The sequence below is a fragment of the Nansenia antarctica genome (genome assembly GCF_963989245.1).
Source record: "Nansenia antarctica genome assembly, chromosome: 1".
In the NCBI taxonomy this organism is placed as follows: Eukaryota; Metazoa; Chordata; class Actinopteri; order Argentiniformes; family Microstomatidae; genus Nansenia; species Nansenia antarctica.
Genome location: NC_137674.1, coordinates 28663502 through 28682058, shown reverse-complemented (window position 1 = coordinate 28682058; position 18557 = coordinate 28663502). Strand labels below are relative to the sequence as shown.

General features: G+C 42.3%; 1 protein-coding gene across 1 annotated transcript; it reads right to left on the bottom strand.

Moving 5' to 3' along the window:
- Positions 1–6457: 6457 nt before the first annotated feature.
- On the bottom strand, positions 6458–11423 carry tmem30b (transmembrane protein 30B; the record flags this gene model as incomplete). Its single annotated transcript, XM_080549774.1, has 7 exons — positions 6458–6636; positions 7851–8057; positions 8262–8399; positions 8534–8624; positions 8877–8984; positions 10164–10271; positions 11238–11423. The coding sequence occupies 7 exons, from the start codon at positions 11421–11423 to the stop codon at positions 6458–6460; spliced, it is 1017 nt and encodes a 338-aa protein (XP_080405900.1).
- Positions 11424–18557: the final 7134 nt, after the last annotated feature.

The window sequence follows — 18557 nt, the reverse complement described above, 5'->3', positions numbered from 1 at the left end:
GTTCATTAACAGAGGAGCGGTTAATTAAGATAATGATGATGATGTTAAAACATCGGGGAAGTGTCCCACCTTGTGTTTGATACCGTTGCTCATTCCATCCCATGCATGACAATGAGCCCGTCCTCACATGTCTGCCTCCCCTGATAGATGCATGTTAGACTCATTGAAATGGCAGAGTAAACTTTACGAACGTATGAAATACGGTTGTTGTTTTTTACGGTCTTTACGGAGCAGACAGAGCAATACCATTTCTTATGAAACAGTAGGCTAGTGGAAAACACTTTTCAAGGTTAAAGTTTACATTTTATTGTTACGTCACATTACACATTACACAAGTGTAAGAGAGTAAAATGTTTAGACTTCGTAAGGCATTAGGCACAATTCAATAAAAAGTGTCAATAGTACAGGACACGAGTGACAGCAGTAGTTCCTGTCTACTCTGTGGATTACCGACGTAACGCGGCCTCGCCTTTCAACTGCATTCCCTCATCCCGTCTCCTCTCTGCTCTGTCTCCTACCCCGCACACACGCCGACCACAATGATGTCACACAAACACTATAACACACACTTCAGATTTCTAGTTTGCTGTCCTATTCAGGTGCTAGGAGAGGACTGCTCCTAACAAAGGGCTGCCCAGTGTGCCTGGGAGGTGATAGTGCGGGACTGAGGCTGAGGTAATGATGCGTCTGGGAGGCTGCTGGGACATGGTGACATGGCCGCCAGCGTGTTGTTGGGTTTATCAGCAGCGGTGACGAATACCAAACTGTTCCTCACATCATTGTTATTCTACACCACGGGGCTGGCTCACTCACTCACTTTATTAGCTTTCTTTTGTGAAGAAGATAGGACATATTGCAGTCTGATTGCGTGTGCGTGTGTGTGCGTGTGTGGGTGTGTGTGTGCGACCGTGCATGTTTGTATGCTTGTGCCTGTGTGTGTATGTCTGTATGCCTACGTGTGTGTGTGTCTGTGTGTGTGTGTGTGGCTGCATGCGTATGTGTGTACGCCTGCATGTGTGAGTGCGTGTGTGACCATGCGTGTGTGTATGCTTGTGCCTGTGTGCGTATGTGTGAACATGTGTGTGTTTGTGCATCTGTCTGTGTGTGTATGTGTGTGTGTGTGTGTGTGTGTGTGTGTGTGTGTGTGTGTGTGTGTGTGTGTGTGGTAATCAGCCCTGACAGGAGACAGCTCCTGCTTCCTCACCCTTCCCTTTCAATAAGGCGGCGGCGCTCTGCAGCAGGAAATGAAGGACTCCTATCTCTGAGTAATAACACAAATCCACGACACACCACACCACGACACACCAAACCACAACACACCACACCACACCACAACACAACACACCACACCACACCACACCACAACACACCACAACACACCACAACACACCACACCACAACACACCACACCACAACACACCACATCACAACACACCACAACACAACACAACACACCACACCACACCACAACACACCACATCACAACACACCACACCACACCACACCACAACACACCACACCACAACACACCACATCACAACACACCACACGACACCACAACACACCACATCCACACACCACAACACAACTCAACACACCACAACACAACACAACTCAACACACCACACGACAACACAACTCAACACACCACACCACATCCACACACCATACCACAACACAATACAACACACCACACCACAACAACGGTACACACCACAATGAACACTACAGTATCAAATATAGCAGACCTATACAACATCCATACATTGTTAAGCCTATTTTATATGGTTTCGAATATCTGCTCAATAAAACTTGGTGTACTTGATTTAACTTGCTAGGCACGATGAAGGCAGCAGAACAGTGTCATTGAGGTCATCCTGGTCAAATAGATAATACATTAAAAGGTTTTCACCATCGTGAGCGAGACATGGAACATGGGATGTTCCCGCGGGTGTGTGAATGTAAATGAGCCTCAGGTGAAGCGGTTTCACCAAGACATCACGGAGAAGCCATTCCATGGCATGGTCGTCACCAATGCCCTTCAAAGAACACTATAGCCAATGTGTATAGCACATCACATTGTGTTACCTAGGGCTTTCAGCACCAGACATCCAGTGAATAGATCATGTTAGAGTCATTGAAATGGCCTAGTAAACTTTATGAAAGTATGAAACATTTTTGGGGTAAAATGGAGAAGGACTACATGCAACAGAGGGGTGGTTTTTACAGAGCGATACCATTTGTTATGAAATATGCTGCTATAAAAAAAAAACACACGGCTGTTAATGGACTATTCGTACAGACGTACATTTACACAAAAATAAAAATAAAAACTCAAGGTTTATTTAAAGAGATACGACACCGCCTCCCTGTGGACATTAATGTACATTGCAGCCAGCGGTCGGCTACTGTGATTGTCAAAATCTAGTCTATCGATACAGAAGCGACAGCGACGCGTGGGGCACTGTGTATAGCTCTTAAAAAGGTTATTATTATTATTATTATTATAATTATTGATATTGATTCTGAACTTCGAATAGGCTACTGCCAATACGTGTCTTGAAAGGACTGGCAGGTAGGCCGCTAAACTCAATTTCATTAATTGATTTAAGAAGATATTACCTTACCTTGTTATAAGTGTAACAGAACCACCAGCAGGGTTTATAAGAGCACATCACTCTCTTAATAAAAACCCCAGAGAGAAGAAAATGATAATTTCACAAGTTTTGTTGAAACTTTATTGAAACTTTATTGAAAGAAATTATTGCAATGCTCATCATATGTTTAACCTACTTAGTGCCAAACTACATTTAGCCGTAAGATGAGCATTCATCAGGTCCTCAGTTGCTGAGGGTTCTCTTCTCCATGGCCCTCCTCCTCCACATGGGCGGCGATGCGCTGCTCCCTTCTGACCATCTTCTCTTCAGATGGACCTGCTCCTGCAACTGTGAGGGTTCTCTTCTCCATGGCCCTCCTCCTATCCATCTTCTCTTCAGATGGACCTGGTCCTGCAGCTGGAAGCCCTTTCCCTGAAAGTACAGGAGTCCACATTGGCCCTGGAAAGGCTGTCCAGGGCTCCTCCTCTTGGTGACCCACAGGTAGATGAGGAAGAGGAAGAGGACCAGGGCGGCCACGCTGAGAAGCAGGGTGGTGCAGCCCAGGTCAGGCATCCAGGTCTCCAGGATGGAGGTTTTGTAGTCCTCCTTACTCTCCAGCATCTTGTTCAGCTCGTCTGAGGTGATCTCCATTCCTACTCTGGCCCAGGCCGGGTGTTCCAGACTGACCATCTTCTGTGTGGGTGAGGCTGTCTGAAAATGAAGGTCTCTGTGGTTCTAGTAGGTAGTAGTAGTAGTAGTAGTAGTCTTGCTGGGTAGTCTGAGAGGTGTGTGTCCAACAGTGTCCAGGTGACAAGTGAGCCTAGGCCTCACCGCTGTCATAGGAATGCATAAACACTAGTACATTATGAACAAATGTAGGGATTTAAACCAATTCAATATAGAAGTCAGGGATTAAAGTTCTCTCTCAATGTATTCCAAGTCCCGACGGATTTTCCCAAACTACAGCTGCTCACAGAGCTAGTTGATTGGCTAGCTAGCATTGCTGGCTAGACTACAGACAGCTCACGTTAGTAGGCTACGCTTGGTGCTGTTTATGGTGCTTACAGACAGCTCGCTGGTGGACTCAACATAATTGAAATAGCATTCACTTATCAAGCATCATTCATGATCATCCACCATGACTACCTGGTATTTTAATAGCGACCACCCCTCACTTCATTTCATCTCGCGTTCTCAAGGACCCCAATTGAAATAAGCCAGTGGCTTTCTTGGGTTTTTATCCTGTTAGTTGACCTTGTATGTAATGTACTTTCATGTACCTACTTCTGCAAATCTTCTAATAAAGTTTTCAATCAATCAATCAAACTCCTGGCTTCAACATGGAAAACCCCTGCTACGTAACGTTACATACTTGCGCGTCTGTCTGTCACACGCGTGCCACAGGGCAAATAAATTAATAGCACAAACGCTCATAGCATGTACAGCCCTGTCCATGAGACGTTGTTTTCCAACATGTAACAGTAAAGCTAACATAAACATTACGACCCTAACAATATAACGTTAGCCAGTTGGCTAACAACGTTAGCTAAAACTTACCCAGCTGATTCTTGCATGGCTCCCGTTGAAAAAAATAAAATAAAAAAAATAAAGCGTTGTTAAAAATATATACGATGCGTCGACACAAAAATTCCACGTCGACGAGTTTTTGTGCTCGACGTCGTCGCTTATGTCGACTAATCGTTGCAGCCCTAGTAGGTAGTAGTAGTAGTAGTAGTCTTGCTGGGTAGTCTGAGAGGTGTGTGTCCAACAGTGTCCAGGTGACAAGTGAGCCTAGGCCTCACCGCTGCCCCAGACCACCTCAGGGGAGCCATTGTGACGTCATAGGCGCACCATTGTGACGTCACAGCCGCACCATGGTGACCAAATGACCACAATTGTCATTGACATTTTTTTTCATTTGGCATATGATGGGCATTCCGTCATGTCGGTATTGGGTATATAAATGATATATAGCCTACATAAAAGCCTTTATTGGCTACAACTATGCAACAATAACTTGCGCATGGCACAGACACGGACTCCTGCGAAGCTCCTTTACAGTAAACTTGATCGTTAACTAACTGTTGTCCTTGTATCTATAGCTACGCTTCTGAAAAAAAAAAAAAAGTACAGGCTATAAATAAAAAAACTAGGCTATAGCCTAGCCTACCCACGTTTGGCCATAATAGCCTATTCCCGGTGACAAATCTCCTTAACTATTCCCACATTACTCCGTTGAGCGCAGTTTGATTGGACCGTCAATACTAGCTCTGTAGTTTTTTTGTACGTTATTGTATTCCATGTCAGAGCAGCTTCTCTTAGCTACACCGACATCGAGTCTCTATTAACGTAAGATGTTAGGCCTCAAGGTTTTCAGCAGGTTCGAGCAGTTCAGCGTTATAGCGTTAGCTAGCTGGCTAGATAAGTTAACTTTTAGGCTGTGTCCACCAACGAGCTGTATATTTAGCTAAACGGCACCAAGCTAAGGTAAATAGCTAGCTAGTGTTAGCTAGTGATAACGTTCACCATCTCTGTAGTCAGCTCTATATTGCCAGTGGACACGCACCTAATGTCATCATTTCGTTTATAACAGCAGTTAACGTTACACTGCTTTCATTTTCATAATGAGGGCATTTGATGAGAGCGATGCAGTTCATTTGCAACAACTGGATGCAGGGAGCAAGTGTAGTTCGAAGTAGGGATGCACCGAAAGTTCTGCCACCGAATGTATTGGGCCGCAAATAGCACAAAAAAAAGCACATTCGGTGTGAAAAGGCTATTGAAAGAGCTATTGACAGATGCCTCCCTACTGCCAAGTCGTATAATTACAGCAAACATGTCGGTAGTTTGGCATCTGAACTCCTAGAGCATTTATGTTGAGAACTCTTGATGATGCAACCACAGTTCCATAAGGTCAACAAAGTGACAGCACAGAGCACACACACGCGCGCACACACGCATACACACAGAGCAAGAGTAATTTTTAAAGTTGGGCTTTTATTTTATTAATATTTTTAAAAAAACAGTATCTTAAAATGATGAAGAGAATTTCCCCATCAACAATGAAGGATTCTATTCAAATGTAATTTACAGTGAAATAAATATAAAGTTTTAAGAAGCGATTCAATATAAAGTTAGAACCCTGAGACAGGAAACATTGGAAGCATATTTCAGTTAGGAAGAAGTTACAGAAAAATATCCCAGAGACATAAAATGCACTATTTTATCTCATAAAGAATGGCAAAATACCTATAATTATTATTATGGCTTGAATGTCCTTTTTAAAGTGGAGGCACTTCACTCTCGTATCTTGGAAGTGTTGAGAAATCGATGAAAGCCTGAGCAAAATGACCTGTAGCAGCCTATTCTAAAATAAACAGTTACTATAAAGACATGATGAGATGCAACAAACACAACGTACCTCACTCTATGGTCCATTGCAAAATGTAAATGCAGAAAAACACAACTGCAGCTTTTAGATGACATTACTTGACCCATCCACACTACATTTCATGTCCAAGTCCCAGAAGGCAGTAGGCTCTATGCAAGTCACCTCTTTATACCTCCTAGCAATAAATCCCACTTCACAATAGGTTGTAATATAGACATCATAATTATAATAACATTATAATGAAGTCAATTCAAGTAATCCCTGCCTGATGTCTCTCAATGAGTCCCCATGGTGATAATAACAATGAATATTTATAGGAATCCAAATCAGGGGAGGCTGGTGGAGGTAGAAATCAGAGAACGCACACGTTGTAATGCATGGAATGGAATGACGAATGGTCATCAAAACACCCGTCCTCCGATTTCTACCTCCACCAGCCTCCCCTGTTCCAAAGTCCCGGGCCCGGTTGCTAATCCTCCTCTGGGAACTTGAACTTGGCGTAGACGATGAGCATCACCACGGACATGACCAGGCACATGGACCCGATCACCAGGTAGGCGATGCCCAGGAACTGGTTCTTGCCCCCCATCCACGACACGTTGCTGAAGACCACCTTCTTCCTGCCGTCGAAGCTCAACACAGGGTAGTCTGGGGGGGGGGGGGTTAAGGACTATACTATATTCCATACCCAAAGCATACTATATGCCATTTAGCTGACACTCTTGTCCAAAGCGAAATACATTGCAGTGAGTGCACACATTTTTCAGTATATATGGTCCCAGCAGGAAGAAAACCCCACAACCTAAGTGTTGTTAGCGCCACAGAGGACCAAGGACCAATCACAACCTGGAGACACAGTTTGCAGGACAGGAAATGGGCTCTGAAGGCTCCGTCTGAATGGATTCACCTTATTGGGGTTAACACACTTTTCAGCACTACTGGTAAGAAACAAACTGGTAAGAAAACAAACTGTATTTTAGCATCAGTGCTCGTCTCAGTTTATGTAAAGGCACTGATTTTGTTCATGTATAAACAACTGAATAGCTACAATGCAAGGAATAATATCGAAGATTTTGGGAGTTAGTCACTGTTGTCAAAACCATGTGGAACAAATGCCCTTAACACAGTCAGGCCCTGCAGGTTCCCTTCACATGGACTTCAGACTGACTTGCTGATTTCCATAGGGGTTGTGTTGTTGGGAATATTTGCCTTCGCTCGTTCACCATCCTCAGTGTATTTGCCTAGTTTCAGAGTGCCTTTCATTCCCAAGTAAAGAAAAAACTCCCTTGTCACAGCACTATTGTCCTTCGTTCTCTCTCATTTCCAACGGCAGGGCCCCACCCGACCGCTGAAAGCTTGTTGAACCAGTCGGGCGGGGATACCATACAAACCATACAGCAGAAAACCAGAGGCCTGCCTGTTGTAACACGAGACGAAGGAAGTCCCATGTGGCAAATCACTCACTCTCAGAAGAGGGGGGAAAAATAGACCTTTAATCCTATCATAATTGCCTATGTTTAGGTGATTATAGCATGGAAATACAGCTAATGTCTTTCCTGTGGTGATTGACTGTATCGGACATAATGATGACTGAATGGAATTAGAATGACCTAAGCTCTTATCAGCTGAAGACATTTGACTTACAGGGCGTAATGCCATCATGTTTGAGTCATCTCTCAGCTTTATCTGATTATATAACCTCTTAGCCATTTCACAGGGTTGAGGCGCACGCACGCACGCGAAAGGACCATATCCGAGCCAGCACCATATGGTTCAGGTCGGCCCTGTAGTGTGTAAAGGTATGTTTGACATCCTCCGATTTCTACCTCCACCGGCCTCCCCTGGGCAGTAGTAAAGGATACTGTAAGCGATCTCCAGGGAGTAGTTTCCTTTGGGAAGGCCTTCGGCATAATCGCCGTCTGTGATTCGTCGATACAGTTTCCTGAAGTCGGGCAACGCCGCCCTCCTCATCCAAACCAGGAAGTCCTGGTTCAGGAAGCCGTTGTTGGACGGGTCTGTGGGGTCCAGCTCATAGGCTGGCCTCGACCAATAGATGGGCTTCACAGTACCTGTGTGAGGCAAGTGGATACATTTCAATCAATCAATCAATCATCCTACTTCTGTGGTAAAACCATGTCTGTATGACACTATTGATTAGGTGTCCAAAACAAGCTATTCACTACTCTTGACAGTTTTGTAAAAGGTTCAGAGGAAACCAAAGTAATGGCACAGGTGTAATAACATGCTAATAACATGGTAATTGACATCCGTACCGTTAAATGCATTCTTCAGAGGGGTGACAGAAGGGTTTCTGTATTTGACGTTGTAATCCGTCCACCACGCTATGCCCTTCCCATCCAACGGGACCAGCTTCTTCGTCGTCCCGACGATCTGATAGAGCTTAAAGGTGTCTTCACAATAAATAAAAACAAATATAAATGAAGACATTCAATAACGGGGGGAGAAACGATAAACAGTACATCCTCTCAAACGTGGAGTGGGGGGGCACAGAACATGCAGAGAGAAGGGAGCGAGCTTGACGCACCGTTGAACATGCTGTTCGCTGCTGACCCACAGGGGACGATCGGCACGTTGTCAGCATCCAACCGGTAGGGATCACAGTCTTCTTCAGGATCCTGAGAGAGAGAGAGAGAGAGAGATAGAGAGAGAGAGAGATAGAGAGAGAGAGAGAGAGAGAGAGAGAGAGAGAGAGAGAGAGAGAAAGAGAGAGGTAGCAACAATGCATGAGTGAGCCTGCACAATTTTCTGTTCTTCTAATCTACATCATCATCGGTCACACTAATACCCCAGTACTTGACATCATTACTACAGAGGTAGAGTTGCTCCTTTAAGTGTAGATGTTTATCATCCATCACATGTCCTCTCACCAGGAAGTTCTCCAGGTCACCTGACAGCTGGTAGTAGTCCCTGGAGACGCCATATTTGCGGTTGTTCTGGAAGTAGTTGGACAGCCCATAATAGAAGAACACGGGACCCTGTAAACAAAACGGACCCAATCACAGAGCCCAGTGTTAGAGACTAACCAGCTCAGTTGGACATGGACAACACAATTAGTAATCCTAGTTTTGTTGGCGCATTAATCATGGACAGTGCATCTGTGTCAGGGGAGGCTGGTGAAGGTAGAAATCAGAGGACGGGCTTATTGTAATGCATTGGAACGGGATCAGGAATGGTATCCTCATTGCTATGGATGAGCTGTTGATTTAAGATTAGGAATGTGACATGATATTAGTGAAGTGTCCCACAGTGTGTTTGATACCATTCCTCATTCTGTTCCATGCATTACAATGAGCCCATCCTCCGATTTGTACCTCCCCCAGTCTATGTGGTTAGTGTGGTACCACTAGTGGTTAATGTGGTACCTCTAGTAGTCTATGTGGTACCTCTAGTAGTCTATGTGGTTAGTGTGGTACCACTAGTAGTCTATGTGGTTAGTGTGGTACCTCTAGTAGTCTATGTGGTTAGTGTGGTACCTCTGGTAGTCTATGTGGTTAGTGTGGTACCTCTGGTAGTCTATGTGGTTAGTGTGGTACCTCTAGTAGTCTATGTGGTTAGTGTGGTACCTCTAGTAGTCTATGTGGTTAGTGTGGTACCTCTAGTAGTCTATGTGGTTAGTGTGGTACCTCTAGTAGTCTATGTGGTTAGTGTGGTACCACTAGTAGTCTATGTGGTTAGTGTGGTACCACTAGTCTATGTGGTTAGTGTGGTACCTCTAGTAGTCTATGTGGTTAGTGTGGTACCTCTAGTAGTCTATGTGGTTAGTGTGGTACCTCTAGTAGTCTATGTGGTTAGTGTGGTACCACTAGTAGTCTATGTGGTTAGTGTGGTACCTCTAGTAGTCTATGTGGTTAGTGTGGTACCACTAGTAGTCTATGTGGTTAGTGTGGTACCACTAGTAGTCTATGTGGTTAGTGTGGTACCTCTAGTAGTCTATGTGGTTAGTGTGGTACCACTAGTCTATGTGGTTAGTGTGGTACCTCTAGTAGTCTATGTGGTTAGTGTGGTACCTCTAGTAGTCTATGTGGTTAGTGTGGTACATCTAGTAGTCTATGTGGTTAGTGTGGTACCTCTAGTAGTCTATGTGGTTAGTGTGGTACCTCTAGTAGTCTATGTGGTTAGTGTGGTACCTCTATTCTATGTGGTTAGTGTGGTACCTCCAGCAGCTCGGAGAGAGAGAAGTCCAGGCTGCACACACAGTTCTTGATCTTTGGGTCGGAGCACTTGTAGCAGGGGGAGTCGGTGCTCACGCCAGTGTAATCCCTCTGTGTGTGAACAACAGCAAGCCTGCGTTAAATATTCAGCAGCGTCTCTCACCCTACAACTACAACAACACCTCTTAGGTGTCGGGTACTGTATCGATCGATCGATCGATAGATAGATAGATCGAGATAGATCTAGATAGATAGATAGATAGATAGAGATAGATAGAGATAGATAGAGATAGATAGAGATAGATCGATAGATCGATAGATCGATAGATCGATAGATCGATAGATCGATAGATAGATAGATAGATAGATAGATAGATAGATAGATAGATAGATAGATAGATAGATAGATAGATAGATAGATAGATAGATAGATAGATAGATCGATAGATCGATAGATAGATAGATAGATAGATAGATACTTTATTGATCCGCAAGGGGAAATTAAGGTGTTACAGCAGCTCACACCACACCAAAATAAAGCCAATTGCATAATAGAATAAAATAAAAATAAAAAATAGACATCTGAACACACAGTTAACAACAGTCCAGTATGATTTAACATCCCCCAGCCTGACTCTGATGACCCGATCGAGCCAGTCGGAGGAGGAGTTGTACAGTCTTATTTGCAGCAGGCAATAAGGAGGGGGAAGAGATGGAGTAGCGTTTTAGAATAGAACCTATCCTGGAGGATAGATTCTTGGTTAAAAAAACTATCAAAAAAAGCATCTCTAAACCTCCTAAAACAACCCTAATCAGGCACAAATGCTTCAAACTAAACTAGAAGCATGAATATAATAAAAGTGCAATGTTCTCCGGTTGAACTTTTGACATGTTCAAAATTATTAAATTATTACATGTTCTACTGTGGGTGGGACAATCGCTCAACAACACAGACGTATTGCTTTAGGAGGAGTATTAGATCACACACACACACACACACACACACACACACACACACACACACACACACTACTTGACGAGTAGTGCTGTCCCTTTCTGATGAGGTCCCACTCTTACCTCCAGGACCTGGATGTTCTGCGAGGTGACAAAGAGGGCGATGCCGATGCCGATGAAGGCCAGGCCGATGAGCACGAACCCTGGGATGACGATGCCAGCGGACAACATGGGCTGCCAGGCGGGGAGCCTCTGCTGGGTGAAGGCCGTGTTGTCTGGCCTATTGGTCGTCTCATACTCCTCCTTCATTCTGCCCCTGAGTCCCAACTACTGGATCAAACCAAGCAGAAAGAGTTCAGCCCAACCACCCGTGGCTAGTTCCTAGAGCAGGAGAGCAAGTTTCTGCAGACAACACCCTGAGTCACACACTAACAGTTTACAAGTCTGTGTTTGAATGAATGAATGAATGGTCTTTATTGTCATTGATATAGTACAGGTACCATACAACGAAATTTGGGAGGGGGGGCTCCCCTGGTGCTAGGATTGTTTTTTACTAAAAACAAGTCTTTGTCTTTTCAGATGAGGATTGGAAGAGAGGATGAGGAAAGGAAAGAGGTTTATCTTTCTCAGTCGGGAGCAAACTAACTAGTTGAAGGAGCTAGAGCATCATGGAGGTGCTAACTATCTGTAACATAGATAGGCTATTTTGTTGTTGTTGCATTTGTTCGATTCATGAATATGCATTGTCATTGTATGTGATATTGCTTATGTCATTATATTACTAATGCTATTTGAAGAGATCATTGTCGCATTGTAACATGGAGGTCAGGTAGAGGTGAGAAATTGTGATGATGATACTCCCAACAAACCAAATAAAGCACAAACATGATGTGCTCTAACTCAGTCACCTACGTCATACAGTGACTCCACAAATATGGGCTACGCAGTCATGTTACGAATAGCCTACTAATAGTTAAGACTCACCCAACTACAAAATAACGAATACGCTTTTTACACAAAAGGTCCAAATGTTGTTTTTGCTGAATACCTGAAATTTTCCAAAACAGTGTTAAACTATGCATTGTGAAACGGCAGAATATCATCAACCAATTCACTTCAACCATTTCAATACACCAAGTTGAAAATAGGTGTTTTGAATAAACCAAACAAAAAATATCTACTTTGAATACATCAAGCTGGAAAGATATATTTTGAATAAACCAAGCTGAAAAGAGATAATAATAATAATAATTCATTGAATTTATATAGCGCTTTTCCGAGGCTCAAAGACGCTGATGTTTTCAATACACAAAGCTACGCATGGAACAAGCCATTGTTGCCTGGTTCAGATGTTTCCGCGTACCAGTACGCACCCTCTCGCAAATCACACCATCGTCTCTTCTGGTTTAAGCGAAAATGCAGTTGGAAAACACATCAATGTGAAGTGACTTACCACTTTAACGAAAGTTTGACTGGTTCTTTAGATCTGGAGAGACGGGAGAGATAGCTAAATAGATCTGTGTGTTAGCAGGATCCACCTCTTTACCTGTCTGTCTCTTCTCTCTTTACCTGTGTCTCTTCCTGCCAATCGGGTTCCTCACACACTGACGTCAGTTTACCCTCTGCTCGTTCTGTTTTGTATTTTAAACTGATGAATGAATGCGTATCTAATCAATAACTCAACTGGTTAGGATATTATAGATTATACATGTAGGCAGTTAGGTAACATTCTAAAAGCTGTCCGCTGGACGAGAATTCTACTGTACACGAACGGTCTTCATTAGATAAACCAATACATATAAACACTGTGTATGACAAAATATGGATTGATTGTTTTAACTTGTGTGAATAGTTGTTGTTACCACCACTCATACAATGTTTCAATATAATCCGTTTCACCATTTTATTTGTATAGTATAGTACAGTGGATAGTGTAGGACCATGTTCGCAAGGACAAACAGACTGAAGCTCAGCTTCTACCCCAGGGCCATCCAGGCCCTGAACACAGCAAAGACCTAGGTTCTGGGCCCTGGACAGTCTGGACGGTTTGATGGCAGCTGCTGGATTGAAAAATCAGGTGTAGTGCTGAGGCACAAATGTGTACATTTCAAGCCTGCAAACTGCGACACTTTAAATGAATGTGCAATAACACTATGTGCAATATGACAACCCTAGTAGTTTTATCTGTACAGTATAGCAGTGGAGGCTCCTCCATAGAGGTGGAGGAGGCCTGGCCTCCCCAATAATTTGAGAGAAGAGAGAGAGATTTAAAAAAACAATAATTATATTTTTTATCAGACACACAACATACAATTCAGAACAATACTTCATTCATTTCTAATATTTATCCTGCAGAACAGCACTCATACACGCGTGTGGCGGAAAAAGGTACTACACGGAGGCCAGGCCTCCTGTCGGAAAGTGGTTTCTCATAGAAGTCAATGTAATGCAATTTTTTTCATGGCAATATGTGATTGGCCAAATCACTGAAAATGGGTGGGCACAGGAGGCCTGGCCTCCGTGTAGTACCTTTTTCCGCCACACGCGTATGAGTGCTGTTCTGCAGGATAAATATTAGAAATGGATGAAGTATTGTTCTGAATTGTATGTTGTGTGTCTGATTGACATAGTGTTTGAGTGCTTTTGACATGTCATTGATTGTATGTAGTATCTTGTGGTGAATGTTGTGAGCCTGAGCAGAAGGGAGAATAGCTGCTGCAGGCGGACCAGAGATTCATGCCAATTGTTTTGTTTATTTGATGACCCATTGTGCAGGCAATAAAAGCTGCTTCATCCACCATCCTGAGAGTGTCCCAATCCCTTCAGTACCGCCAAACACAAATTAATAATTTTTAACAAAGACAGATAAGAAGAACAGGGAACATTCCATCGCGAGTGAAGCGAGCAAGCGGGAAAAAAATTGGCCTCCTCAATTCTGGAAGTCACCAGCCTCCACTGCAGTATAGTATAGTGGATAGTGTACATAGCCTTTATTTATGTAAACCAGCTCCTTTCCCTTCTTGTTTTTTTAGTTTTTTTTCTTTCCTAGCACCAGGGGAGCCACCCCTCCCAAATGTCGTTGTTTGGTACCTGTACTATAGCAATGACAATAAAGACCATTCATTCATTCAATACAGAAGCATCATGCCTACTGTAAATGGACTGCACTTATACAGTGCCATATTCCAAAACGCTTTACAATGGCCTCTCATTCACCCATTCACACACACATTCACACACCAATGGCGGCAAGGTACCATGCAAGGCGCTGGCCCACTCACTGGGAGCGATTTGGGGTTCAGTGTCTTGCCCAAGGACACCTCGACACGTGGCCAATCAGAGATTGAATCTCTGAACCGGCAACTTTGCGATCATTAGACGCCGGCTCTACTTCCTGAGCCACAGCCGCCCCATACTGTAAAATCTTATTTCACTTAAGAATGGCATCACAGAACAAGGCATCACATTACTGCAGTTAGGATTTTAGATAACAACATACAGGCATATATTATATTATTAAATATTATTTATTATAGATATTTTATTTTTATTTTATAGAAGTGACCTAACCCTAACCCTAACCCTAAATCCTTAACAGAGAACAGGTCAGAGGCCAAACTGAAGACCTCCACCATGGAGAAGACATGGGAGGCTGCTGCTGCCAGGGACATCAGTGGGCTGATGGAGAATGCAACTGCCTCTTTTCTCTCCCAGTCTGGAGAGGAAGTGCCTAAAAATTATGTTCTCTCTGCCATCACCAAGGCCATGGCCCAAAATAATTAAGACAACAAAATTCTGTTATGAAAATATAAAATCAGTGCCCTTTGCAGTGACAAGATGATGCATTAAAGTTAAGTGTATTACAAATGAGCCACGATCACAATAACATTAATGTTTTCCTGTGTAAGACACTACAGGAAATAATGTGTTGCTGTTCCTACTCTTAGACTGCTCTCCTCTGTTTGTTTACAGCCCTCAGAGCTCATGGCTATTGATTCCAGTGGTACGTTACTTTTACTGTTAATTTTCTAAAATCGCAACGAGTTAACATCATAAAACAAAAACCCTCACACCAATCATTGTGTCTAAAGTAACAGTTGCATTAATCATTTAATAAATGGAAGAACACTCAAGTATCTTGTCCTTCCTTCACAGAGGATAAAGCCACCAAACTGAAGACGAAGAAGAAGAAGGGAGGAGTTCGGAGGTTCTTCAGCCGCGTTTTCAAAATGATTAAGTGCATAGAACAAGAAGACCACTGAGACAGCCCCCCAACACACACACACACACACACACACACACACACACACACACACACACACACACACACACACACACACACACACACACACACACAGTGGCTGTTAGAACAGGTGGCATAATTATAATGAATTAAAGAATGCTTAAAAAAATGTTGTGAACTGTAGCTACACGGACAGTTCTTCACCCTTTCACAGTTGTCACCCTTTTTACATAACATATAGTTAAAAGTCCCAGTGCTGTTATACTGTATATCGTAACTCATGGAATGCCTCTTGTCCAATCAAATTACTTGGTCGGAACTAACTGTTGTATATATTATTATCACTTTGGTTACAGTCACAGATATTTAGATTGTTTTATCTAAGGCAAGTAGAGAAAGGCGATTGGTCAAAACAGGTAATCCCACATCTGATTGGACCAGAAGGTAATCTCATCGCTGATTGGACCAGTAATAACCAGTAGTAATTCAGTCTTTGTCAACAGCGGGAATCTCCTCACTCGCGGACTTTCCTGAGGGGATTTAGGAGAATCATCGCATAGTTTGAAACCCGAATAATTCATTCCGAGATAGCTACCGACCAACCCCGTTTCCTTTGCAACGTTGGCACTTTTGTGAGAGTGAGGAAATGTTTTATTATCCTAATGTTCTTCGATGTCGCAGTGGCTGCTTTTCCATCATTTGGTAAGTCCATGACAACATGTAGCTAGCTAAGAGTTTAGCTTGATGCTAACAAGTTACCTCTGTAGCTAGCTTCTGATAAAAACCTCACTGAAAGGGATCTAGCTCATATAACTCAACTGGAAACTAAAGCCTGCACCTTTTCAGTTCAACCTGTGAGGAATAGCTGGATATGTATTTGTATGTAATACCGCTTACATTCTTTGGGAAGAACCCTGATGTTACAATGCTGTTGGCTGTTCCATCTAGTTAATGCAGCGGTTCCCAAACTTTTTCAATCAGGCCCCCCTTGGGTAATTGGAAATATTTTCGAGCCCCCCCTAACCCGGTCCCCACCTAGATTGATATAATTAATTGTATAAAGTTGTACAAACATTACATTTTCTCTTCTAATAATAACAAGACACATATATCCAACTATAGTTTTATATTTTATTATGGGTTGAAAAGGAACATAAGTGCTTGGCAAATGATCCTGTGCCACTGAAATATTCAACATATCAACATTAACTAATTTCTACTGCATCACTATTCTTACTCTACACATTCCTATCACAATTACGATCAATGACTTGTGTGTGCTTGCTTTGCCTTGCAAATCTTCTCAAAGCGGGGTTGTTGTTTTGAGACTGCCACTCTCAGTTCATTCTCAATGTTCAACTTCGACCTGTATTTGCTTTTGATAGCAGCAACAGCAGAAAAGCCTATCTCACACAGGTACGATGTTGCAAAAGGCAGCAGTATTCCCACAGTTTTTATTTTTTTTATATATATTTTTTTAATTTATGCGCCCCCCTGCAGTACCACCGCGCCCCACAGTTTGGGAAACGCTGAGTTAATGTGATGTTCCTGGTGTATTCTGAGGTAATGTAATATAGTTAATGTGATGTTCCTGGTGTATTCTGAGGTAATGTAACATAGTTAATGTGATGTTCCTGGTGTATTCTGAGGTAATGTAATATAGTTAATGTGATGTTCCTGGTGTATTCTGAGGTAATGTAATATAGTTAATGTGATGTTCCTGGTGTATTCTGAGGTAATGTAATATAGTTAATGTGATGTTCCTGGTGTATTCTGAGGTAATGTAACATAGTTAATATGATGTTCCTGGTGTATTCTGAGGTAATGTAATATAGTTAATGTGATGTTGTTGGTGTATTCTGAGGTAATGTAATATAGTTAATGTGATGTTGTTGGTGGTATTCTGAGGTAATGTAATATAGTTAATGTGATGTTCCTGGTGTATTCTGAGGTAATGTAATATAGTTAATGTGATGTTGTTGGTGGTATTCTGAGGTAATGTAATATAGTTAATGTGATGTTCCTGGTGTATTCTGAGGTAATGTAACATAGTTAATGTGATGTTGTTGGTGTATTCTGAGGTAATGTAATATAGTTAATGTGATGTTGTTGTTGGTATTCTGAGGTAATGTAATATAGTTAATGTGATGTTTCTGGTGTATTCTGAGGTAATGTAATATAGTTAATGTGATGTTCCTGGTGTATTCTGAGGTAATGTAACATAGTTAATGTGATGTTGTTGGTGTATTCTGAGGTAATGTAATATAGTTAATGTGATGTTCCTGGTGTATTCTGAGGTAATGTAATATAGTTAATGTGATGTTCCTGGTGGTATTCTGAGGTAATGTAACATAGTTAATGTGATGTTCCTGGTGTATTCTGAGGTAATGTAACATAGTTAATGTGATGTTCCTGGTGGTATTCTGAGGTAATGTAATATAGTTAATGTGATGTTTCTAGTGTATTCTGAGGTAATGTAACATAGTTAATGTGATGTTGTTGGTGTATTCTGAGGTAATGTAACATAGTTAATGTGATGTTGTTGGTGGTATTCTGAGGTAATGTAACATAGTTAATGTGATGTTGGTGGTGGTATTCTGAGGTAATGTAACATAGTTAATGTGATGTTGTTGGTGGTATTCTGAGGTAATGTAACATAGTTAATGTGATGTTGTTGGTGGTATTTTGAGGTAATGTAACATAGTTAATGTGATGTTGTTGGTGGTATTCTGAGGTAATGTAACATAGTTAATGTGATGTTGTTGGTGGTATTCTGAGGTAATGTAAAATTGTGTACGTGTATGTGTTTGTGTGTGTGTGTGTGTGTATGTGTATGTGTGTGTGTGTGTGTGTGCGCACGTGTGTGTGTGTGCGTGTGTGCATGTGTGCGTGCATGTGTGCAGGGCACGCGTGCAAGAGAGGGGGGGCTGGGTAGAGGGTGAACCTCTATCCAGTGTGGGCTATAGCAAAACATTGCTGAATTTCATACATATTTTATTACATCAGAAGACTATTATTGTGTGTAATTTCAATTCTTATCTTTCAGATACTTAGTTACATTGGAGACATCTGCCTGAAGCATTGTGACTGAGCTGTGACTTTCACTGCCTGTAAGAGAATATTCTTCAATACCTATTCTACCTGTGACTTTCAATAGGCCTACCTGTAACAGAGAAAATATGTAACGGATGCAGTTGAGT